This window comes from Erpetoichthys calabaricus, chromosome 6, assembly GCF_900747795.2.
Source record: "Erpetoichthys calabaricus chromosome 6, fErpCal1.3, whole genome shotgun sequence".
In the NCBI taxonomy this organism is placed as follows: Eukaryota; Metazoa; Chordata; class Cladistia; order Polypteriformes; family Polypteridae; genus Erpetoichthys; species Erpetoichthys calabaricus.
The window spans coordinates 211,532,579-211,558,272 of NC_041399.2; the positions used below are offsets into that span (position 1 = coordinate 211,532,579).

At 40.0% G+C, this 25,694-nt stretch overlaps 1 protein-coding gene and 1 long non-coding RNA gene across 2 annotated transcripts in view; both read left to right on the forward strand.

Moving 5' to 3' along the window:
- Positions 1 to 11,272, forward strand: part of efr3a (EFR3 homolog A (S. cerevisiae)) — a 313,432-nt gene extending 302,160 nt beyond the window's left edge. The window contains exons 20-24 of the mRNA XM_051928967.1: positions 2,002 to 2,090; positions 5,450 to 5,498; positions 7,143 to 7,246; positions 8,095 to 8,144; positions 8,787 to 11,272. Of these exons, the coding sequence (XP_051784927.1) occupies positions 2,002 to 2,090; positions 5,450 to 5,498; positions 7,143 to 7,246; positions 8,095 to 8,144; positions 8,787 to 8,892 (398 nt within the window). The 3' untranslated portion in view covers positions 8,893 to 11,272. The remainder of the gene's footprint in view (positions 1 to 2,001; positions 2,091 to 5,449; positions 5,499 to 7,142; positions 7,247 to 8,094; positions 8,145 to 8,786) is intronic.
- A 4,419-nt stretch (positions 11,273 to 15,691) lies between these two features.
- LOC127528391 (uncharacterized) lies at positions 15,692 to 19,986 on the forward strand. Its single transcript, XR_007935275.1, has 4 exons — positions 15,692 to 16,500; positions 16,595 to 16,970; positions 17,159 to 17,910; positions 18,193 to 19,986. It is a non-coding gene; the product is annotated as an uncharacterized LOC127528391 (long non-coding RNA).
- The last annotated feature ends 5,708 nt before the right edge of the window (positions 19,987 to 25,694 follow it).

Consider the following 25,694-nt stretch of genomic DNA (forward strand, 5'->3'; position numbering starts at 1 on the left):
TCAATTGGGCGCAGCGAATAAAGGTGCGCATAAATAAAGATCTGCACCTTTGTTGCTCTTCACATATTCCAGAGCCATTTAAACTAAATTATTTACGAACGCCTTTATTCGCTGCGCTCAATTGAGGTCGCCCTTTTGAAGCTCGCCTTTTTGCGCGCACCCTTATTGAATAGAGCCGTACAAGACAGTATTACTGTCACAGAAAATTAAAGACACACAATACACGGCGGCAGCCCACGAAGAACGGTCAGCTCAGCAAGTAAACATCAACAAAAGAAAGGCTGAAAGAAAGAAAAATACGACCAACAAAAAGAATGAGGTCAAAGTCCCTTGCCATTTAATATTGACTGTTCCTACTAATGTTTATGCACTACTGTAATAGCGCCCGTTATTGTAACGGGCTAAATGACTAGTTGTGTATAATTCTCATTTCAATGTGTTTCTTTCTGTATACACTGTAAAAATTCCACTCTACGTCTTGCTGTTGTATTCTTTGTCCTCTGAAATCAGAAGAATCTTCTGAGGTCCTGACCTGGTGGTTGACCCGCAGAGATGGTTAACGTTTCTTTAAAGCCCACCTGAACAGCCTACCCCTTTGTTCTTCAGTTAGTTAAAAACAAAGAAACCGTCCTTCGCTGACATGTCCTCGCCGGCTCCTGCAGACGTTTCATTTCGTTATCCTTTACCATTTCAGTTCCCGGCACTAAGCCGTCAGAAATCCATCAGGGCTGAGCTGCAAGCCTCTGCAATAATCTTCACAGAAATATATATTGCTGAAGTGAGAGCTTCCAATTATTGATTCGTAGCCCACGTTTTCATCTTGTTGGCATTGCATTCTGTGTGCAGTTCATTGTGCTGGCCTTTTGTTTTTTTGACTTGTTTTATCCTGTGACTTCCCTTGAGCCAAGATAAGCAGGCAGGGTTTGGTTTTATTACAACTGCAATTTTTTTTTCCAATTTATATTTTTGTACAAAACATCATAATTATTTTATTACTCCCCCCACCCCCAAACTTTGTCAATACATTTCAATTCAACATTGTGCTCTACACAAGATATGGGTCAGAGTTTATCTTTCCTGCTTTAATTGCTGACAACTTAGATTAGCCAAGTGTTTCTGTAAGATAAATGGGATTCAGAGGAATTCATCAACCGCCCCCCCAGCTTGAGCAGCACAGAGCCTCCGCATCAGGACTGTTGATCTTGAGGTCCCCAACAGCAATTTTCAGTCATGTAAATTGAAATTTCATCTAATTTCAATATGGCACACCATTGACCTGTTGCTGCCATCATCTAGAAGAGATGTTAGTGCTATTAATGCTACCCCTAGCCCGCCCAACTGGACACATCCTCGGCTGTGCCCTTATATCCCATCCCTGAAAATCACAAACAGGAGTGGTGATGAGACACACAGCCTGCATGGAGTCCAACACCCACAGTGAAAGGATACAACGACTTAATGCCAATTATTCAGATATAACTCTTACTGTATTCATATAGCAGACGTTCTTTTTCTGTCTATTATAAGATATCATCATTAGATTTTGTTTTTAATATATCTCTCGGTCTGCGTCATTTTTGGAGTTTCGTTTCTCGACAGTGGCCATTTTGTTTGCTGATGTTATGTCCGCTGCTGGTCATGTGGACGCGGTATTGCACTGCCATGAATTTACGATATACTGTTGGCTCTGTATATAATTTGTCCAAGTTTATGGATACTCACTAATACTGCTATGCTTTTTAGACAGGGAAGGGTTGTTTAGTTAGATTCTTAGTCATTTTGCTTTATCCTACACCTTTGATTTTTTTACTGTATGTTTTGTGTTTTGTCAGTTGGCTCCAGTATTCTTACCTTTTGCCCATTCCAAGGCTGTTCATCTGCTTGCTCCGTAAACTAAATTTATCTCTTGGTCTGTTCACAAATTTGTCAGTCTTTGACTCTCCATTTGTATTTGGTAGAATTACAATCAGTTATTTGATTGTTCATTTTCTTATTTTGTAGATGAAGACAAGCTGTCTAGAAGAAAAAGTATCGTTGATACGGTGTCAATCCAAGTGGACATTCTCTCTGGAAATAACCAGCCAGACAAGGTGAGGTGCAGAGTGGACGCGGAGTGGTGGGCTTTAAATGGAGCCCCTCATAATCGTCTGTCTGTCTGTTACATAGATAGATAGATAGATAGATAGATAGATAGATAGATAGATAGATAGATAGATAGATAGATAGATAGATAGATAGATAGATAGATAGATAGATAGATAGATAGATAGATAGATAGATAGATAGATAGATAGATATTATGAAAGGCACTATATAACATACTGTAGATAGATAGATAAATAGATATGAAAGGCACTATATGATAGATAGATAGATAGATAGATAGATAGATAGATAGATAGATAGATAGATAGATAGATAGATAGATAGATAGTGCCTTTCATATCTATCTATCTATCTATCTATCTATCTATCTATCTATCTATCTATCTATCTTATAGTGCCTTTCATATCTATTTATCTATCTACAGTATGTTATATAGTGCTTTTCATAATATCTATCTATCTATCTATCTATCTATCTATCTATCTATCTATCTATCTATCTATCTATCTATCTATCTATCATATAGTGCCTTTCATATCTATTTATCTATCTACAGTATGTTATATAGTGCTTTTCATAATATCTATCTATCTATCTATCTATCTATCTATCTATCTATCTATCTATCTATCTATCTATCTATCATATAGTGCCTTTCATATCTATCTATCATATAGTTTGAAGCCCTTCTCCTTCTTAGCTCCTGACATTCAAATAATTTGATTTCTATCGTTTACCGTAAGTCTGGGCACGTCTTGAAGTGACCAAGTGAAAAATGCCATAGAAGTCCATTTTGATATCAGCACCGGAGTCCAACAGAGAGTGTGCATATAGCCTATTGGATTAATCTATGCAACTTTCTCTCCTGTCTTTTCTGGTCCTTTTATTTAATTGTCTGAGGTTACAGATTCAAAAGGAAGGATTAAATATTGAAGTACAATAGCAGCCAACACTGACACAGAAACTGGCTGACGCGGAATGCAGAAGAGAGTGTGCATATAGCCTATTGCGGCATAAATGTGTTGTGAATTTTCCATTTATTAAGTTTTTATACGTTTTCCAATGGGATTTTCTCTTATTTTAAGCATAAGTTTGGTATTATTAAGTTATTTCTTCATAAACATGGTATGTATGTGTTTGTCACGTGAAATTGTGTTCTAAAATTAAACGTTTTCTATAAATTTTAAAAAGTACTTCGCCAGTCTTGGCAGATCCCTACAAGGACACTAGATGGAAAAAAACTTACCGAATACGTCCTCTTTGAGTTTTGATAAAAGAAAACAAGCCTCTGTCTTTCCCGCGCATGTTTGTGACAACAGAATGGATCTGGAAATAATCGTTAGATCGTATATTCCTGGTAGTACTTTACTCGAGGTATAGATACGTTTTCTTTTCACTTGTGTGAGTTCTTATATGGAAAGGGAAGAGGTGCAAAATAAAGCCAATTATGTTGACATGAACCGTTTACTGTTATTTCGTCTTTTGAGTGGAAACTTCGGCCACGGTGGGGTGAAAGGTTTTTGCGGCCGAAGACAAGTGCTGAGGTAGCGGGCACAGATGGTCTTTTTTTTTAAATGGCTGAACCTTATAATATTTTTGTTTTTTGTTACAGACGTGTAAGTTATATTACAATGTATGTGACGTGATGCATTATATCCCATCCTCGTCGCCACTTGTATCCAGCAGGAGGCACTAGCTCCCTTGTTGGAATAAGTTCTTTTGTAATTGTGGCATGTTGCATAACACAAAACTATATAGATATAACATTAAAAGGTGATACCCCTCCCTTAGTGATATGGCGGTAAACTCACATAGGAGAAATAACTTAGCATTCTTTACTGACGATTTATGTGGCATAACAGATGTAGGAAGCCATGTCAAGACTATTACCAAAGTGGGAGCTCGATGTATACAGTCTGCCATTTTCGTCGCTGCGTTGGAAAGATTTTAAGGATTGGACAACATTATCTCCCATCCGTCCATTGGCTTCAAAGCTGTGCCAGGTAATGTTCCAAGGCTTTATACCCTTTCTCCATCTGCAGGCCCCCACTTAGGTGAATAATTCAATTCCAAACAAGGCAAGGATACAATTTCATGCTGACTCTATCTATCCAGCAGGGGGTGCTAGCTCCCTGGTTGGAATAAGTTCTTTTTAATTGCAGTGTTTTAAGTCACCCGAAACTATACAGATATAATGTAAAAAGGCGATACCCCTCCCTTAGTGATACAGCAGTAAGAAATCACATAAGAGAAAATAACGTAACTTTTTTTAATGACGATTTACGTGGCATTACAGACGAGGAAGCCAATGACAAAACAATGTGTAGAATCTGCCATTTGCATTGCTGCGCTGGAAGGATTTTCAGGATCGGATGACGTAATCTTCCATCCGTCCGTCGGCTTCAAAGGTGTGCCGGGCAATGATCCAAGGTTTTATACTCTTTCTCTATGTGCAGGCCCTTACTTAGGTAAATCATGCCATTCCAAACACGGAAAAGAGAGGATTCAATTTCATACTGACTCTAACACACAGAAATAGTGCAATGCCCATTTTCATAGTTGTCCCTTTCGTGTCTTCTAATGCTTGTCTAGAAGTTCTAAATGATGAGACCCTTTGTACTAAATCTGGCTCAGCTGTGCATGTAGAAAGAAAAGAAAAAACAGATTTAAAATATTTTCACAGAGCACAGTGACATTAAACTTATATTCTGATTACAATCTAATACACAGAAATAGTGTATTTGCAGTTGTTCTTAACTTGTCTTGTCTTAAGATGCTTGCCTAGCAATTCTAAACGATGAGCCCCTGTGTGCTAAATCTGGCTTTGTGTTAGCTGTACATGTGAGAAAAAAAGATAAGCAGATTTAAAATATTTGCACAGAGCACAGTGACATATTAAACTTATATTCTGATTACAGTTGGTAGGGGCGGAGTCACCGAGGTCATAACCCTAACGTCAATCACACAACAGGTTAAAGGTCACTTTCTCATCAACGTTTGTGGGTAGAAAACTAACCTTTTATATGCTAACTTTTGTCTCTTTAATTCTTTCTTATTGTATTTACTGTTTCTAACCCTTGCTGTAACATTTTTGACCTTCATTTTTAATTCTTGATTTGCTAGATTTTTTTTTTGATGTACTGATTTTGACCATCACTACCTTTTATTTGCATCTCTTCCTCCGATCTGGCTCATAAAATTGTCCTGCAGTTCCTGCAGCAAAATAAAGTGTTGACTGGTCCAGGTGGTTCATTTGTTTTTGTTTTTTTTTTGAAGAAGAGGATTTTATATGTTGAATTGTGTCTATATGTTTAATTTATTTTTCTCTTGTTCTTTCCATAGACAAGAATAGCTGAAGAAATAACATTTGAAGCTCTAAAGAAAGCAATTGGTAAGAACAGAGACAAGGAATACTGATTGTTCCACATCATTATTTATAAAGTGGACGGTATTATTAACACCACCTTTATTTGACATGGCTTGTATAATATGTTGGGCGGCACGGTGGCGCAGTGGTAGCGCTCCTGCCTCGCAGTAAGAAGACCTGGGTTCGCTTCCCAGGTCCTCCCTGCGTGGAGTTTGCATGTTCTCCCCGTGTCTGCGTGGGTTTCCTCTGGGTGCTCCGGTTTCCTCCCACAGTCCAAAGACATGCAGGTTAGGTGCATTGGCAATCCTAAATTGTCCCTAGTGTGTGCTTGGTGTATGTGCCCTGAGGTGGGCTGGCGCCCTGCCCAGGATTTGTTCCTGCCTTGTACCCTGTGCTGGCTGGGAATGGCTCCAGCAGACCCCCCGTGACCCCGTGTAAGGCTATAGTGGGTTATAAAATGACTGACTGACTGACTAAATCCATCCATTATCCAACCCGCTGAATCCGAACACAGGGTCACGGGAGTCTGCTGGAGCCAATCCCAGCCAACACAGGGCACAAGGCAGGAACCAATCCCGGGCAGGGTGCCAACCCACCGCAGGACTGACTATATAATATGTTTAATTTAAATGTATATTATAGTGGGCAGGCAATTCTAGTGTGACAATGAAGAAGTCATTTATAGCCCAGGTATCGTCTCCAGTGCATTGTCTCTCAGATGTCATGGCTTATAACATCATTTATTTGAGTGTGGGGTCTCTCTTTTCCTACATGCCCTATTGTACATGTTCAACTTTAGACCAATTTCCAATCTATCGTTCTTAGCTACAATAATCGAGAAAGCAGTTATTTCCACAAACAAATATTTTTCCGAATGAAAATGACGTTCATGAATACATTCCAGTCAGGTTTTAGATGAGGCGAAATGGCATTTGTGAATGTCGTGAACTACTAGACGATTAAACAGAGACACAAATAAAGCTTCTGTTCCAGAACCCTTAGACTTGAGTGCTGCGTTTGATACCAATGATCATGACATGCTGCTTAGAACATTGAGATGGCATTTCTGGAACTGTTGTCCACTTAACACGTGAAATGTATTTAACTAGGAGACAGTGGGTGGTTGGATTAGGTGAATGTTACTGGGAGAGACCTGGTATTTTATGTGGAGATCTACAGGACTCTGTTTTCGGACCACTTTTATTCTCATTCTGCATGCTGTCATTGGGTCAAATTATTCATAAGCATAGAGTCAAATTCCACAGCTATGTGGAAGAAACCCAACTCTACATATCTGTGGCTGATATCGATATGCTAAATTGCTTAATAGATGATGTATCTTGTATTATAAAATGGATGAATATGATAAACGAAGAGATAAACTAAATCTTTATTATTGGTACTGAACAAAATAGAAACAAAGTAGTAAGCAGACTATGAAATCTGGCAAAACACAAGTTAGAAAGCTTGGAGTGATCCCTGATGCTGACCTAACATTCACACCCCACATTAGCAATATAACAAAAATTACCTTTTTATTATAATTGTTAAACATGTCTGTAGTTCAGCTCAGCACTGCATAGTCTGGTAAATGTGTTTAACATGAAGGAAACCTTGGCTGCAAACTCCATTCAAACGATTTAAAATTATTTCATTGCCATTTCACAGACACCACAGGAATGGAGGAGCAAGAGAAAGAGAAGCGACGGCAAGTAATTGAAAAGTTCCAGAAGGCTCCCTTTGAAGAGATTGCAGCACAGTGTGAAATCCAGGTGGGCATTATTGTCCTTGTGTTGGTTGAATCCTGACATAAAGTGGCACATCCATTTGTGTTTACACCCTTCAAGTAAAATTGAACACCAGATGGAATTATAGGCCAACACCTGCTCAGTCAGTGACGCCACATTTTATGTGCCATGTAGCCCCTTTCAGTGGTGTGCTTGATGCTGGAATTCTGATGGGGCCATTCAAGGAATTTACTTTAAGTGTGGAGAGTCCTCTGTAACGTTGGTAGTAATTTTACTAAGTAATAACATCAGCACCTTGTTTCTCCTAAGCTTGTTGAGACAGGCAAGATTTATACGCCATTTACATTCCAAAAATCAATCAGATAATAAGATGCTGGTGTCTTGTTAGCATTGAGCATCACATCATTGGGGTACCCTCTGAGAGTGAAATCATCTGAAATACGGCAGGAGGCTTTAAAACGTTAAGTAAAATTAGAGTCAGTCAGTCAGTCAGTCAGTCAGTCAGTCAGTCAGTCAGTCAGTCAGTCAGTCAGTCAGTCAGTCTGTCTGTCTGTCTGTCTGTCTGTCTGTCTGTCTGTCTGTCTGTCTGTCTGTCTATCTATCTAATGAAATTTGCAAACCTTTCTGAAAGCATGTGTTCCCTTTGTCATTATGGGTTATTGAGTGTAGACTGATGGGCAGAAATGGTAGTTTTGTCCTTTAGAATAAAGTGTACACCAAGTGAAAGAGTCTGAACTCTTTCTGACCCGTCTGTCTGTCTGTCTGTCTGTCTGTGTATCAGCCTGATTGATTAACTGATTAGTGTGTCTGACTACAGCTTGAAGTGCAATAATTCAATTTCTGTTGTATTTTCCTTTTCATTTCATTTTTAGGCAAACCAACTACATAATAAACTGGCAAAAATATTTGAGTTGACAATCCGGTAAGTGTGATTATTTCCATTGTGTTTTTTTGTTTTCTTATTTCTCTCTGCACTTTCCTTTTTATTTACGTTTACAGTTTCATTTTTGTTTTTCGTTTTAATCGCTTAAATCAATATATGACTAATGAATCTGTTTGTAAGTAAGTGTAAAGTATTACATGTAGGAAGTAAAAATACAGTGCATCCAGAAAGTATTCACAGCGCTTCATCACTTTTTGCACATTTTGTTATGTTACAGCCTTATTCCAAAATGGATTAAATTCATTTTTTTCCTCAGAATTCTACACACAACACCCCATAATGACAATGTGAAAAAAGTTTACTTGAGGTTTTTGCAAATTTATTAAAAATAAACCTGGGGTAGACCTGGGGAGTCGGTCTACCTCTTTGTTTTTGAGCGTAACTTGCCTCCGCGTAGCTAGCGATAACTTTTTGTTTATTGATTTTTAAAGTTTGTCCTGCTTCACTGCTATGCGGGCGGAGCTGCCTATTTGTAGATACAGTAAAACAGAATCTTCCCATATCTGGGTAGTTATGTAAATCTAACATTCTATTGATAGATAATCCAATACTCACGTACATTTACCTTACTGGGATTGGCTCTTTTCACTGCTAATAATCTGTGCTCTTTGTTTCTTGCAGGCCACCGCCAAGTCCCTCAGGAACTGTCACCGTTGCTGCAGGACACACACAGTACCAGTCTGTTCCAGTCTACGAGATGAAATTTCCAGATCTGTGTGTTTATTAGCAGCCTAAAAGGCTGCAAAAAAGGTTATTCTCTTTTACAGATATGTGTACTTTCCATATTTTATTAGGTTTATTGTGTTAAATAAATGTTAGAATTTTTTTTTTACTTTTTATTTCTTTTTCACATATTCAATCACATGTTCCAGTTCACGTAGTTCCTACATACTTATTTACATAAAATTTAAGGGCACATTGTTGTTTGTTCACTTTGCATGAACTCAGTCTTATATTCCTAATATTTGTTGGTGACAATAAGTCTCACTATGGTGGGTACAGAAATGTTTTTATCCCTAGCTTTATTAAAAGCAGTGTGGCGCCTCCCCCAGGTGGGTAGGACACTGCACTTTAAACCTCAAGGTTCAGCCAGCACTCTCCGAATTGTAGAAACTGTTCCAAGTCAAAGCAAAAATCTGTCAAGTCGCCTTGTCCAAATCATCCATCATGGTAATATAATTGTATCTGTTTTGTCCTTTAGGCTAAGTCTTTCACTATTCATGTCATCAACAGCAACTTCCGTTTTTCGCTGTCACTTCCAGTCACACATGGCAGTTTTAGAATATCTGTTAGGTGGTCTGGGTTGACTGCAGCTGCCATCACTCCTTGAACCCACAACTGTTAATACTTATAAATTAAGGGCAATGAGGGCAGATAAGAACAAGAGTACGGCGCATAGTGCTTTTATTAGCAGTCTCAAAGTGTAAATCGTGCAGTGCAATAAATAAGTTCATAAATGATCCAATCAAAAGAGTGTTCTTGCTAGAGGTTAAAATCTCATAAATAATCCAATGAATAATCCACCCATAAAAACAAGGTTAAAATCATAGCCAGGATCTGTCGTTCACAATCAATACGAGCTTGGTACTATTTCTAAACCTGACGCCTCCTTTGCTCCCCCTTTAAGGTCTCCTCAGCTCAAGGAGACGTACACCGGCAAGTGTGGTCATCCTTCGCATGGGCTTGAACCCAAGCCACCTCAATTAGTCACCACTAGTAGCCAGGCTTATCTTCCTGTGACCATCCCATGGCCTTCATCTGTGAACTCCATGAGCCCTGCTCCTCATTTCCACCACCATCCCACAGCATTAAGCAGGGAGTCGCAGGGAACTGGTAGTTGGGCCTGCTCCTTGGGTGCTCAGCAGAAGTGACCTTGCCCTGTGAGCAACTTCTGCTCACTCATCCCTCAACAACAATTTATTTATATGGCAAGTTTTCATACAAATGATATTAAATGAAAATTCTAGGCCTCTTCTCGACCACTTGCCACCACTCCACAATAGCACCGACTCCGTTATCATCCTGCCTGTTCACTTTCTTACTCTTTTAACCTCCAGGCCCTTCATCTTTCTTTTTCAATCTGATCTCCCTCCTCTCTCAACTCGTGCCCCTCTTTAAACCCCTATGGGTGCATAATTGCAACCCCTGACCACTAGCAAGATAATTAAACCGCACATGTCTGCACGTGAGTTCAGGCTTACCTGAACTCCACCTTTAACACCCCGGGGCCAAGTGTACCATTTTTATTAAAAAAACTAACACATCACCAAGGACCCCAATTATGTTTTATCGCAGTCTGGCCCCTTTATATATATCAGGTCAAGTTAAAATGCCCATTATGTTTTAAGCCAGATATCCCGATTAGCAGAGAACACTCTACATAAGGATATTGTAATCATGGCTCCCCTGACTATTTTGCCTTACTGGTAGTATCACTGGCTCCTCGCTATTAGTTCTGGCTTTGCTCATATCTCAGCAGAGTTTCCACAATACTGAAGCGAGTGCTGTATTTACGAGGTTATTTTACAAAGGTAAAGTAACACAGCCTCATACAATCCTTACTGCTAGTCAAGTTCTTGTCCTTCCTGTCTACCCAACTCTACACAAAATAAGACTCTTGGGTTTGACTTAAAATTTTTTACTCCACCTTCTTGAGCCACATTCACGTTAGCCCCAAAAATACAAGAAAGAGTTAGGTGTAATGATAAAGAAGGGGAGAGATTGTAAAGGCTTGGGTACCTCATTTAATATAAAGAATAGTAGCAAAACAAAGAGTTCAAACCAAAACTTGCGGAGTTATACGTCCTTTGCCAGCTGTGTGTGCCATATCGTAAAGAGTTTCTCCCAGCATTAGGGTATTCTTCATCCGTGCTTGTCAAGTGCAGGTTCTAAAGAAAAGCACAAAATACCAAACATTCAGATACTTTACAAATATTAAAGGATAAGTTTGGTATTTTTCAAATTGAAGTTTTTTCTCCATAAACGTGGCATATATGCATTTGTCGCACGAAATTGTTCTAAAGATAAGCACTTTCTAAAGCCTTTGAAACTTCTGAAATTCTTGTAATTCTACTTCAGTATACTGTAGAAACATCTAACAGAAAGATCTTTATGAGGAAACTTTATGAAAACCAACACTTGTGTCATTCTCAAAACTTTTGGTTACGACGGTACATGGAAGGATATGACTGACTTACAGGTGGCAGTAATACACTTGTCGATTGCAGCAATTTCATATCTCAAGTTCTTGCTAGTTACTGGTAAACAGTCAGTCAGTCAGTCATTATCCAACCTGCTATATCCTAACACAGGGTCACGGGGGTCTGCTGGAGCCAATCCCAGCCAACACAGGGCGCAAAGCAGGAACAAACCCCAGGCAGGGCACACACACACATACACACCAACACCAGGGACAATTTAGGATCGCCACTGCACCTAACCTAAATGTCTTTGGACTGTGGAAGGAAACCCACGCAGACACGGGGAGAACATGCAAACTCTACGCAGGGAGGACCCAGGAAGCAAACCCAGGTCTCCTTACTCTTACCACTGTGCCACCGTGCTGCCCTATTGGCAAACAGGACCCTTAGAATTAGGATTCTGCTGTACGAGACTGTACTGATTTTCTGATCCTTGTACTAAAGTTGCAGCGGGACTGGATCACAGATCAACAGGCTATAGAATTAAAGTGCTTTCTAAGAGTGCTAAAGGCAAAATCTAACAGTTAGCGAGGATAGAAAGTGTTCAATCTTATCAATATATAATGAAATAGTGAAAATTATATTTATCAGTAAAAATCAACTCTCACAATACAATACAATTTATTTTTGTATAGCCCAGAATCACACAAGAAGTGCCGCAATGGGCTTTAACAGGCCCTGCCTCTTGACAGCCCGCCAGCCTTGACTCTCTAAGAAGACAAGGAAATAAAACCCTTGTAAGGAAAAAAATGGAAGAAACCTCTGGAAAGGCAGTTCAGAGAGAGAGACCCCTTTCCAGGTCGGTTGGGTGTGCAGTGGGTGTCAAAAATAAGGGGGTTCAATACAATACACAGAACAGAACACATGTAATCCTCAATACAGTATAATAATAAAAATATTACAAGTACGGAGCAGAATTTAACAGTAGATTATATCCCATAATACGAGTCCTGGAGATCTCAGCTATCAAGCTGCCTCACCCAATTAGCCATTCCTCACCCAATTGGCCAGCCAATCCAATGGAAAGACCCCTCTACCAGACGATTCCTGCGATCCTCCATCAGAGATGACTTGACCTTAGGCAGGCAAAACAACCTGGCAGGTTGGCCGTGGCATCAAGTGCCACATTTGAGTACCGAGAAGAGAAACAGAATAGGTGAGGGTGAGTAACAAATTCTAACTCTCATATTACTTATGTGTCAGTTTTAATGACTAACAATAGAGATGCAGTCTGCACAGCTAATCAGCAGCTCTAGTCAGGGTGTGCTAAACTGAAGTTGTGAGTCTTCAGCTGGGATTTGAAAGCTGAGACCAAAGGGGCATCTCTTATAGTAGCAGGCAGACCACTCCACAGTTTAGGGGCTCCCTGTAACTAAAAGCTCGACCTCCCACTGTTATTTTATTAATCCTTGTTCTCACAGCGACAAATAAAAGTTCATGTTCTGCACCAGCGGTTCCCAACATTTTCTATGCCCCGCACCCCTAGAAAATGTTTGATTTCTATCCGCACCACCCCAAGATTTGCCCCTAAATTGTTTTGAAGTAAGTGGCTGTAGGAAGAAGCTTATGTGTGATGTTTGGTGGACTGGCACTGCCGCCCGCCAGGGTTGGTTGTGCCAACCAACTCCTCAGATCTTGAACCAAATAAGTAGGTGAGATAATGTACATAATGTAATAAAACAAAACTATCTATCTATCTATCTATCTATCTATCTATCTATCTATCTATCTATCTATCTATATATAAATATAAAAATATATATATATAAAAACTAGCGCTGCTGCCTTGCAGTTAGGAGACCTGGGTTCACTTCCCGGGTCCTCCCTGCATGGAGTTTGCATGTTCTCCCCGTGTCTGCGTGGGTTTCCTCCGGGTACTCCAGTTTCCTTCCACAGTCCAAAGACATGCAGGTTAGGTGCATTAGCGATTTTAAATTGTTCCTAGTGTGTGCTTGGCTTGTGTGTGTGTGTGTGCCCTATGGTGGGCTGGCTCCCTGCCCGGGGTTTGTCTCATGCCTTGCGCCCTGTGTTGGCTGGGATTGACTCCAGGAGACCCCCGTGACCCTGTAGTTAGGATATAGCGGGTTGGATAATGGATGGATGGATGGATATATATAAGTGATAAAATATCCTGCATCCGTGTCTGTGCGTCCCAATGTCCGGCATCCACAACAGGCCTGGGGTGTCAGACCACTAGAACCACAAAGAAAGATCGATGTAAGGGCTAGAATTTCTGATGAACAAAGGAATGTAGCTGGTGTAAGACAGTTAATTGTGTGGCATACATCCTGGCATCACGTCGTCCAGTGTCCACAACAGATCTGGGGTGTCTGACAGAGAATGGCAACAAGAGGGCTAGAATGTCTAGTGAACAAAGAAAAATGGCCGGAGTAAGACCGTCAACTGTGTGGCACATATCTGCGAGTGATGTTGTCCACCATCCACAAAAGGGTAGGATTGTCCGACCAAGAACGGCAAGAAGAAGCACGACAAAAGGGAGGATGTAAGAGCTAGAATATCCAACAAACAAAGATAAGTGGCTGGTGTAAAATAGTAAACTGTGCAGCATACATCCTGGTGCCATGTCGTGTAAGGTCTGATGAAGAGAGGCAACAAGAGGCACACAGAAAGAGGACAGTAAGGGCTAGAACACCCAACCAGCAATGAAAAGTGGCTGGTGTATGATAATAAAACAGTGCCATTCATCCTGGCGTCCAGTGTCCACAACAGGGACAATGTCTGTTGAAGAAAGGCAGCAAGAGGCACACAGAAAAAGATTTGTAAGGCTAGAATGTCTGATGAGACATAAAAAGAACAAGGATCATAAGACATATCTGATGAACGGAGGTTCGTAAATGCGCGATGTGATTGAAACAGACGGCTTACCTCTGCACCATTGAGCCAGTTTAATTAAACGGGCATTTCACTATGCTAGTAAATACTATGTTAATACAATGTATGCAGTGTATTATGAAATGTATTACAAATAGTCCAAAGGAGAAAACAGAAGTAGAAAAACAAAGACGGTTACATTAAACCTCAATTGTGGATTAACTCAAGAAAACAAGAACTAGAATAGTGTTCAAGTAAAAGCTCTACATAGAAATTATTTGAATCAAAAAGCAAAAACATAGTTAAGCCAGATGAGTTATAATTATGATAAACAGCATCCTTGGTCTTCAAATTGTTGTTGTGGTATCTCCTAGTTTACAAAACCAGCACAAAAATATTTGAATATTTGTGAGGTTGCAATAGATAAAGGAGTGAGACAGCTTCTTGGATACCAAAAAGCCTAACGTGTATTTGTGTTGTTTAAATGGTACATCTCTGTTGTTTTGTATTGAATATCCAATAGCTGAATACTGTTGACCACTTAGAATTTTAAGAATGTATGACATGTTTTGCACTCATATTTAAAGGCCGGCTACAGCAGATGCTTTGGTGCCATACAGAAAATGATTTTTTTTTCTTTTTTTAACTTTTACCAAAATCTATCCGTTTTTGAACCTGCTTATTTCATTACTGGGTTACAGACAGCCATAGGTTGTGAATCCGTGTACAAAATTAAACTGTAAAAAACATCCACCTTAATAAAAGGATAAGTGTCGGTGTATCCATTCATTTGCTATGTCTCTGTCATTCCATTTACAAGTCCTATACCAAATTGCATATAACAGAGACATATGCACTTTGTTTGTCATTCCAACAGATGGTGCGTTACAAATATTAACACTGCTTTTACGAGTCCCATACCAAATGGTATATAACAGAGACATATGCACTTCGTTTGTCATTCCAACAGATGGTGTGTTACAAATATTAACACTGCTTTTATGAGTCCCATACCAAATGGTATATAACATAGACACATGCACTTCGTTTGTCATTCCAACAGATGGTACGTTACAAATATTAACACTGCTTTTACGAGTCCCATACCAAATGGTATATAACAGAGACATGCACTTCACTTGTCATTCCAACAGATGGTGTGTTACAAATATTAACACTGCTTTTATGAGTCCCATACCAAATGGTATATAACAGAGATATATGCACTTTGTTTGTCATTCCAACAGATGGTACGTTACAAATATTAACACTGCTTTTACGAGTCCCATACCAAATGGTATATAACAGAGACATGCACTTCACTTGTCATTCCAACAGATGGTGCATTACAAATATTAACACTGCTTTTACGAGGCCCATACCAAATGGTATATAACAGAGATATCTATCTATATATGCACTTTGTCATTCCAACAGATGGTACGTTACAAATATTAACACTGCTTTTACGAGTCCCATACCAAATGGTATATAACAGAGACGTGAATGTCATTCCAACAGATGGTACGTTACAAATATTAACACTGCTTTTACGAGTCCCATACCAAATGGTACAGTACATAATGGAGACATATGCACTTCATTTGTCATTCGAACCGATGGTGCCTCATACGCATTTATAGCAATGCATTTTATCACCACAAATGTTTGTGATGTGCTGTCTTTTGGAAAGACAAATGCAGTTCATTTTCTTACTACACGCATTACAGAATACATTCCAATAGATGGTGCACTGCAAAATTTACTGCTGAGGACTATGTTGATTACTTTGATTTCAACATATTGTGGTCAAGTGAGGTACAACACGAGTTCCAAAATAAACTTTGGGGTGCAAACCGGGCCACCCTGTATAATAATGGTGCCAGAAATAGCGTTCAGTGAACCAACAGGGAAAAAAAAAAAAGATAAAAATCCTAGGCTCCATTGCCTTTCTTCTGCCGTCAGGTCTGGAGTAGAGCTCCATCCTGCACTGAGTCTACGACCAAATTAGACCTTCCTGGACCACCTCGAATTATAGTCCTTCATTCGGAAAGAGCAAAGTCAGTTCCCTTCATTGGGCCGTTGGGCATCTTCTCATAGCTGTGGGTAGAGAGAGTCAATACCATTAATGACAGCACCCCTTCTCGGCCTCGGATAAGCCTGGATAGTGACATAATTCCAAAAATGGTATTTTTCAGTCTGAGAGAACTCTTAAAACGTTGAGAGCCATCAAAATCTTGAAATCGAATTTTTGGACGATTACAATACTTTCCTTACCATTCGTATACGAGAAAGTCCGGGAGGTCTAAAACGTCAAGATTCATCAAAATCTCGACGTCGAATCTTTGGACGACTACAATACTTTCCTTACCATTCGTATACACGAAAGTCAGGGAGGTCTAAAACGTCGAGATTCATCAAAATCTCGACATCCAATCTTTGGACGATTACAATACTTTCCCTATACGTAATATATGAGAAAGTCCGGGAGGTCTAAAATATCCAGATTCATCAAAATCTCAACATCGAATCTTTGGACGATTACAATACGTTCCCTATACTTCATATACGCGAAAGTCAGGGAGATGTAAAACGTCAAGAGTCATCAAAATCTTGAAATAGAATTTTTGGACAATTACAATACTTTCCTTACAATTCATATACGAGAAAGTCCGGGAGGTCTAAAACGTCGAGATTCATCAAAATCTCGACATCCAATCTTTGGACGATTACAATACTTTCCCTATACGTAATATATGAGAAAGTCCGGGAGGTCTAAAATATCCAGATCCATCAAAATCTCAACATCGAATCTTTGGACGATTACAATACGTTCCCTATACTTCATATACGCGAAAGTCAGGGAGATGTAAAACGTCAAGAGTCATCAAAATCTTGAAATCGAATTTTTGGACGATTACAATACTTTCCTTACAATTCATATACGAGAAAGTCCGGGAGGTCTAAAACGTCGAGATTCATCAAAATCTCGACATCCAATCTTTGGACGATTACAATACTTTCCCTATACGTAATATATGAGAAAGTCCGGGAGGTCTAAAATATCCAGATTCATCAAAATCTCAACATCGAATCTTTGGACGATTACAATACGTTCCCTATACTTCATATACGCGAAAGTCAGGGAGATGTAAAACATCAAGAGTCATCAAAATCTTGAAATCGAATTTTTGGACGATTACAATACTTTCCTTACAATTCATATACGAGAAAGTCCGGGAGGTCTAAAACGTCGAGATTCGTCAAAATCTCGACATCCAATCTTTGGACGATTACAATACGTTCCCTATACTTCATATACGCGAAAGTCAGGGAGATGTAAAACGTCAAGAGTCATCAAAATCTTGAAATCGAATTTTTGGACAATTACAATACTTTCCTTACAATTCATATACGAGAAAGTCCGGGAGGTCTAAAACGTCGAGATTCATCAAAATCTCGACATCCAATCTTTGGACGATTACAATACTTTCCCTATACGTAATATATGAGAAAGTCCGGGAGGTCTAAAATATCCAGATTCATCAAAATCTCAACATCGAATCTTTGGACGATTACAATACGTTCCCTATACTTCATATACGCGAAAGTCAGGGAGATGTAAAACGTCAAGAGTCATCAAAATCTTGAAATCGAATTTTTGGACGATTACAATACTTTCCTTACAATTCATATACGAGAAAGTCCGGGAGGTCTAAAACGTCGAGATTCGTCAAAATCTCGACATCCAATCTTTGGACGATTACAATACTTTTCCTGTACGTAATATATGAGAAAGTCCGGGAGGTCTAAAACATCCAGATTCATCAAAATCTCAACATCGAATCTTTGGACGATTACAATACGTTCCCTATACTTCATATACGCGAAAGTCAGGGAGATGTAAAACGTCAAGAGTCATCAAAATCTTGAAATCGAATTTTTGGACAATTACAATACTTTCCTTACAATTCATATACGAGAAAGTCCGGGAGGTCTAAAACGTCGAGATTCATCAAAATCTCGACATCCAATCTTTGGACGATTACAATACTTTCCCTATACGTAATATATGAGAAAGTCCGGGAGGTCTAAAATATCCAGATTCATCAAAATCTCAACATCGAATCTTTGGACGATTACAATACGTTCCCTATACTTCATATACGCGAAAGTCAGGGAGATGTAAAACGTCAAGAGTCATCAAAATCTTGAAATCGAATTTTTGGACGATTACAATACTTTCCTTACAATTCATATACGAGAAAGTCCGGGAGGTCTAAAACGTCGAGATTCATCAAAATCTCGACATCCAATCTTTGGACGATTACAATACTTTCCCTATACGTAATATATGAGAAAGTCCGGGAGGTCTAAAATATCCAGATTCATCAAAATCTCAACATCGAATCTTTGGACGATTACAATACGTTCCCTATACTTCATATACGCGAAAGTCAGGGAGATGTAAAACGTCAAGAGTCATCAAAATCTTGAAATCGAATTTTTGGACGATTACAATACTTTCCTTACAATTCGTATACGAGAAAGTCCGGGAGGTCTAAAACGTCGAGATTCGTCAAAATCTCGACATCCAGTCTTTGGACGATTACAATACTTTCCCTATACTTCATATACGCGAAAGTCAGGGAGATGTAAAATGTCGAGATTCATCAAAATCTCGACATTGAATCTTTGGACGATTACAATATTTTCCCTATACCTCATATACGAGAAAGTCAGTGAGATCTAAAAGGTCGAGATTCACCAAAATCCAATCTTTGGACTATTACAATACTTTCCCTGTGCCTCGTATGCGAGAAAGTAAAAAGCGTCGCACTGTATGGAGTTGTTGCCGTCATCCTCATGGCACTGTATGGGCGACGTTACCATCATCATACCTCATATAATCAAGCCTTCAGGATCTGTACGTGCGCACATATAACGTCTGATGTGCCCAATGCTCTCGTCACCCTGAATTGGATTAAGCAGGTTTGAGAACGCGGTGGATGATTATGACTCAGATCTATCTACCCATCTAATGACTTGTGTGCTCAATTATTTTCCATGTAATAGTCGCATGCATGGTTTTTTATTTGTTTTTATTTTCACGCATATTATTAAATATTTCAAAACTTTTTTTTTTTTTTTTATTAAAAAAAAATAAATATAAAAAAATCAAACCACTGGCACTGTTCACTTTTCACCACCAGCATGCTGTACTGGCCATTTGCTGCTTATCTTGAAATATTAATACTTGTATTGATGTGAAATATTATCTGTGTAACAGTATCATGCCAATCAAACTCGATGCATGTTTTATGAGTGTTAGAGACTATTTTTATGAACTTGAAAACGTAGCACATTTCATTGTAAATTTTATACTTTGATCCCGTGTGTCGTGAATGGCTACGGACATAACGTGTGCTGATTTCAGCCAAAGCAATCGTCTGCTGTACGTCGCCGTGTACTCTCAGCTGCCGTCTGCAATGCTAAATTAAAACCGGGCTGCGACCTGGAATGTAATAAAAAAGTATATATTTAGAGATACAGCTTTAAATCAGTCTTTCTTTACATTAGTGAGGCCAAAAAAACCAAAACATATCTAGTTGTGTGATACTTCATACTTGTTAGAAGTGCAATAAGATCCTGTATTGTCAATATTGTGCTGCAAGCCTTGCTGATGCTTTTGTGACATTGGGTTTGTCATTTGTACATTCTGTATAATGAGATTTCTTTATGGCAGTGATAGTGATGAAAACGGAATAAAAATAAAATGTACAAACTCACATTCACGGTTCATATTCTTTCTTTCCACTGTTAATCAAAGCAACATCCATTAACAGGCCTGTCAGTTTTTCCTTTGGATCTTTGGAGTGGAAACCAACCCGCTTGATTTCTTCTCATCTGCCGTGAGTCTGCTTTGTGTCACACGTACATGTCAGAGTGGAGGGTCACCATCCACGTAATTCACAGGTAGGTGGTACCACCCCAAGCAGAGTGGGGGCACCGCCTCCTCCAACTACCTTGACTTCTCTTTACTCAACCGTCCAGTGAAGGCAACTAACTCCGCCCCTTCTGCGCCCAGGGCGATAAAAGTTTGAGACCACCCTGAGGAAAGGTGGCGCTTAATGAGAGGAGCTTCATCCGCTGACTGAAAGAGCAACATACAATGAAGCCCTAAATACCCGACGGCTGAGGGACTTAACTTATTTTGTTTATATTAATTTTGAACGCCATCATGGGGGCAGTCACCTTGGCACCCCAAAGATCAGTCAGTGTGGGGGATACTCAACAATTCCTTGTGGTTCATTAAATGTGTTTGTGGTGGTGATGAGTTCCCTGGTCCAACCACCTTCAAAAAAAAGGTCTTCCACCTGAAGCCACCTCGGCCATTACTTGGATGGGAGACCATCTAGGAAAAGCTTGGGTTACTGATGACAGAGGTGTTGGTGAAGCCCACAGAGGGTGCTGACCCGGTGGTCTGAATGTGGAACCCAATGCCTCAGTGCAGTGACGGGGACACCATGTGCTGTGAAAATGGTGCTGTCATTTGGATGAGACATAAAACTGAGGTTTGGACTGTCTGTGGTAGTAAAAGATCCCTGGGCATCTTTCATAAAGAGTAAGGTGTATACCGATGTCCAGTCTAAATTGCCCACCATGGCCTAGTCATTCTGGCCCCCTAGTCATCCCCTGCCTCCAATTGGCTCACTGCCTCTCACCCCTTTACCACCTGATACCTTATGGGTGGAGTACATACTGGCACAAAATGGCTGCCGTCACATCATCCAGGTGGGCGCTACACATTAGTGTTGGTGACTCCCCTCTAACTGTGTAATTAATTTTAATTGGTGAGAAATGCGCTATAAATGTAAAGAATTAGTATTACTGTTATTATTGTGTCTTTCTGTTGATCAAAATTGTACATTCTGTCTTTGTGACCAATAACTTTAATGCATGTGTCTTGTTATCCCAAGTAAGTTAGATAGTTATGAGCATTAGATATAGAAGATATGAAGGACGTCACTACTCACATTAACATTGCAAATGAGAGGTAGGAGTAAACTCGTATCTCATTGAGCCTATCAAGATGAGACTTACGAGCAAACTCATATGTCAGTATACGGCCAATAGGTCGCCACATCTCAGTTACCTACTATAGTGCTGCATTAACTGGATAGCCACAAATATATATCTACAGTTGTGCTTGAAAGTTTGTGAACCCTTTAGAATTTTCTATATTTCTGCATAAATATGACCTAAAACATCATCAGATTTTCACACAAGTCCTAAAAGTAGATAAAGAGAAACCAGTTAAACAAATAAGACAAAAATATTACACTTGGTCATTTATTTATTAAGGAAAATGATTGAATACAGTAATCCCTCACTTATCGCGGGAGATAGGTTCCAAGGCCGACCGCGATAACTGAATTTCCGCGAAGTAGGGACACATATTTATTTAATTATTTAACGTGTATTTGGACGTTTTTAAACCCTCCCTGTATTGTTTACAACCCACCATTTACTCTGTTAATAACAGGGACAACTGCTAAGCAATATGAAATCGGTAGATAAGTTTACACTTACTGTATAGCGAAGTACACGTAGCTATATATGACGTGATGATGGTGATGAATATGCTGCGCAGTAAAAATGATGAAGGTGATGATGACTTTAACTGCGCAGCTGATGACTGTATTTAACGTCTCTTCAGACGGCTGTGCCATTTCCTGGGGCACCTCCTCCACGGTTTCCGAAGGTGTATCCGTAGTAGTAGTAGTAGTAGTAGTAGTAGTAGGAACTGGCTCTTTTTTGCGAGGCTGCAAAAACATTGTGATCGGCAGTTGCTGCCGCTGCTTCTTTTTCCGGTCGAAGAGCAGCTTGTAGGCGGTCATGACGTCGTCGACCTTGTTGCAAAGATTCCTAAAGCAGATTCCATCCAGACTACTGCCTTATCACGTCCACTTGCAACTCGTTTTGCGCCCTGGTTAAAGGACACTGCGGCCGTAGCTCTTATATGCTTTTCCTCCTTTTTAAATAAAAAGAATCGTGGACCCATTGATGCTGTAATGGTGTCCTGCAGCGGTGTAGCTGTTCCCTTCCTTCAACATATCCAAAACTTTTACCTTTTCTGCAATCATTTGCTTCTTCTGTTGGCGCTTGGACACGGCCCCTGAAGCAGGAGCACTTTAATGCTGAATGAGTGAGATGAGACTTCCTGGTTAATGCAGCACTCCGTCGCTGAGCCAATCAGCAGCACACAGGAACTTAACTGCGTGCTCTGATTGGGCAGCTTCTCAGCCATCCGTCAATAGCATCTCTTGTATGAAATCAACTGGGCAAACCAACTGAGGAAGCAAGTACCAGAAGTAAAAAGGCCCATTGTCCGCAGAAACCCACGAAGCAGCGAAAAATCTGCGTTATATATTTAGATATGCTTACATATAAAATCCGCGAAGTCGTGAATCCGCGAAAAGTGAACCGCGAAGTAGCGAGGGATTACTGTATTACATATTTGTGAGTGGCAAAAGTATGTGAACCTTTGCTTTCAGTATCTGGTGTGACCCCCCTTTGCAGTAATAACTGCAACTAAACGTTTCTGGTAACTGTTGATCAGTCCTGCACACCACACCGGCTTGGAGGAATTTGAGCCCATTCCTCTGTACAGAACAGCTTCAACTCTGGGATGTTGGTGGGTTTCCTCACATTAACTACTCGCTTCAGGTCCTTCCACAACATTTCGATTAGATTAAGGTCAGGGCTTTGACTTGGCCATTCCAAAACATTCACTTTATTCTTCTTTGACCATTCTTTGGTAGAACAACCTGTGTGTTTAGGGTCGTTGTCTTGCTGCATGACCCACCTTCTCTTGAGATGCAGTTCATGGACAGATGTCCTGACATTTTCCTTTAGAATTCTCTGATATAATTCAGAATTCATTGTTCCATCAATGAAGGCAAGCCATCCTGGCCCAGATGCAGCAAAACAGGCCCAAACCGTGATACTACCTCCACCATGTTTCCCAGATGGGATAAGGTTCTTATGTGGAATGCAGTGTTTCCTTTCTCCAAACATAACGCTTTTCATTTAAACCAAAAAGTTCTATTTTGGTCTCATCCGTCCACAAAACATTCTTCCAGTAGCCTTCTGGTTTGCCCACATGATCTTCAGCAAACTGCAGACGAGCAGCAATGTTTTTTTGGAGAGCAGTGGCTCTCAACCCTGCCCTGCACACCATTGTTGTTCAGTGTTCTCCTGATGGTGGACTCATGAACATGAACATTAGCCAATGTGAGAGAGGCCTTCGGTTGCTTAGAAGTTACCCTGGGGTCCTTTGTGACCTTGCCGACTATTACACGCCTTGCTCTTGGAGTGATCTTTGTGGGTCGACCACTCCTGGGGAGGGTAACAATGGTCTTGAATTTCCTACATTTCTACACAATCTGTTTGACTGTGGATTGGTGGAGTCCAAACTCTTTAGAGATGGTTTTGGAACCTTTTCCAACTTGATGAGCATCAACAACTCTTTTTGTGAGATCCTCAGAAATCTCCTTTGTTCGTGCCATGATACGCTTCCACAAATATGTGTTGTGAAGAGCAGACTTTGATAGATCCCTGTTCTTTAAATAACACAGGGTGTCCACTCACACCTGATTGTCATCCCATTGATTGAAAACACCGGACTCGAATTTCACCTTCAAACTAACTGCTAATCCTAGAGGGTCACATACTTTTGCCACTCACAAATATGTAATATGCAATCATTTTCCTTAATAAATAAATGACCAAGTATAATATTTTTGTCTCATTTGTTTAACTGGTTTCTCTTTATCTACTTTTAGGACTTGAGTGAAAATCTGATGATGTTTTAGGTCATATTTATGCAGAAATATAGAAAATTCTAAAGGGTTTACAAACTTTCAAGCACAACATGGCTAATAGTTTGCCACATCTCAGTTACCTATTATCGTGCTATAGTGCTGCATTAACTGGATACCCACAAATATATATACATATATATACAGGTGCTGGTCATAAAATCAGAATATCATGACAAAGTTGATTTATTTCAGTAATTCCATTCAAAAAGTGAAACTTGTATATTAGATTCATTCATTCCACACAGACTGATGTATTTCAAATGTTTATTTCTTTTAATGTTGATGATTATAACTGACAACTAATGAAAGTCCCAAATTCAGCATCTCGGAAAATTAGAATATTGTGAAAAGGTTCAATATTGAAGACACCTGGTGCCACACTCTAATCAGCTAATTAACTCCAAACACCTGCAAAAGCCTTTAAATGGTCTCTCAGTCGAGTTCTGTAGGCTACACAATCATGGGGAAGACTGCTGACTTGACAGTTGTCCAAAAGACGACCATTGACACCTTGCACAAGAAGGGCAAGACACAAAAGGTCATTGCTAAAGAGGCTGGCTGTTCACAGAGCTCTGTGTCCAAGCACATTAATAGAGAGGCGAAGGGAAGGACAAGATGTGGTAGAAAAAAGTGGACAAGCAATAGGGATAACCGCACCCTGGAGAGGATTGGGAAACAAAAATGTGGGGGAGATTCACAAAGAGTGGACTGCAGCTGGAGTCAGAGCTTCAAGAACCACCAGGCACAGACGTATGCAAGACATGGGTTTCAGCCACTCTTGAACAAGAGACAGCATCAGAAGCGTCTCACCTTTGGACTGCTGCTGAGTGCTCCAAAGTTATGTTCTCTGATGAAAGTAAATTTTGCATTTCCTTTGGAAATCAAGGTCCCAGAGTCTGGAGGAAGAGAGGAGAGGCACAGAATCCACGTTGCATGAGGTCCAGTGTAAAGTTTCCACAGTCAGTGATGGTTTGGGGTGCCATGTCATCTGCTGGTGTTGGTCCATTGTGTTTTCTGAGGTCCAAGGTCAACGCAGCCGTCTACCAGGAAGTTTTAGAACACTTCATGCTTCCTGCTGCTGACGAACGTTATGGAGATGCAGATTTCATTTTCCAACAGGACCTGGCACCTGCACACAGTGCCAAAGCTACCAGTACCTGGTTTAAGGACCATGGTATCCCTGTTCTTGATTGGCCAGCAAACTCGCCTGACCTTAACCCCATAGAAAATCTATGGGGTATTGTGAAGAGGAAGATGCAATACGCCAGACCCAACAATTCAGAAGAGCTGAAGGCCACTATCAGAGCAACATGGGCTCTCATAACACCTGAGCAGTGCCACAGACTGATCGACTCCATGCCACGCCGCATTGCTGCAGTAATCCAGGCCAAAGGAGCCCCAACTAAATATTGAGTGCTGTACATGCTCATACTTTTCATGTTCATACCTTTCAGTTGGCCAACATTTCTAAAAATCCTTTTTTTGCATTGGTCTTAATTGATATTCTAATTTTCCGAGATACTGAATTTGGGACTTTCATTAGTTGTCAGTTATAATCATCAACATTAAAAGAAATAAACATTTGAAATACATCAGTCTGTGTGTAATGA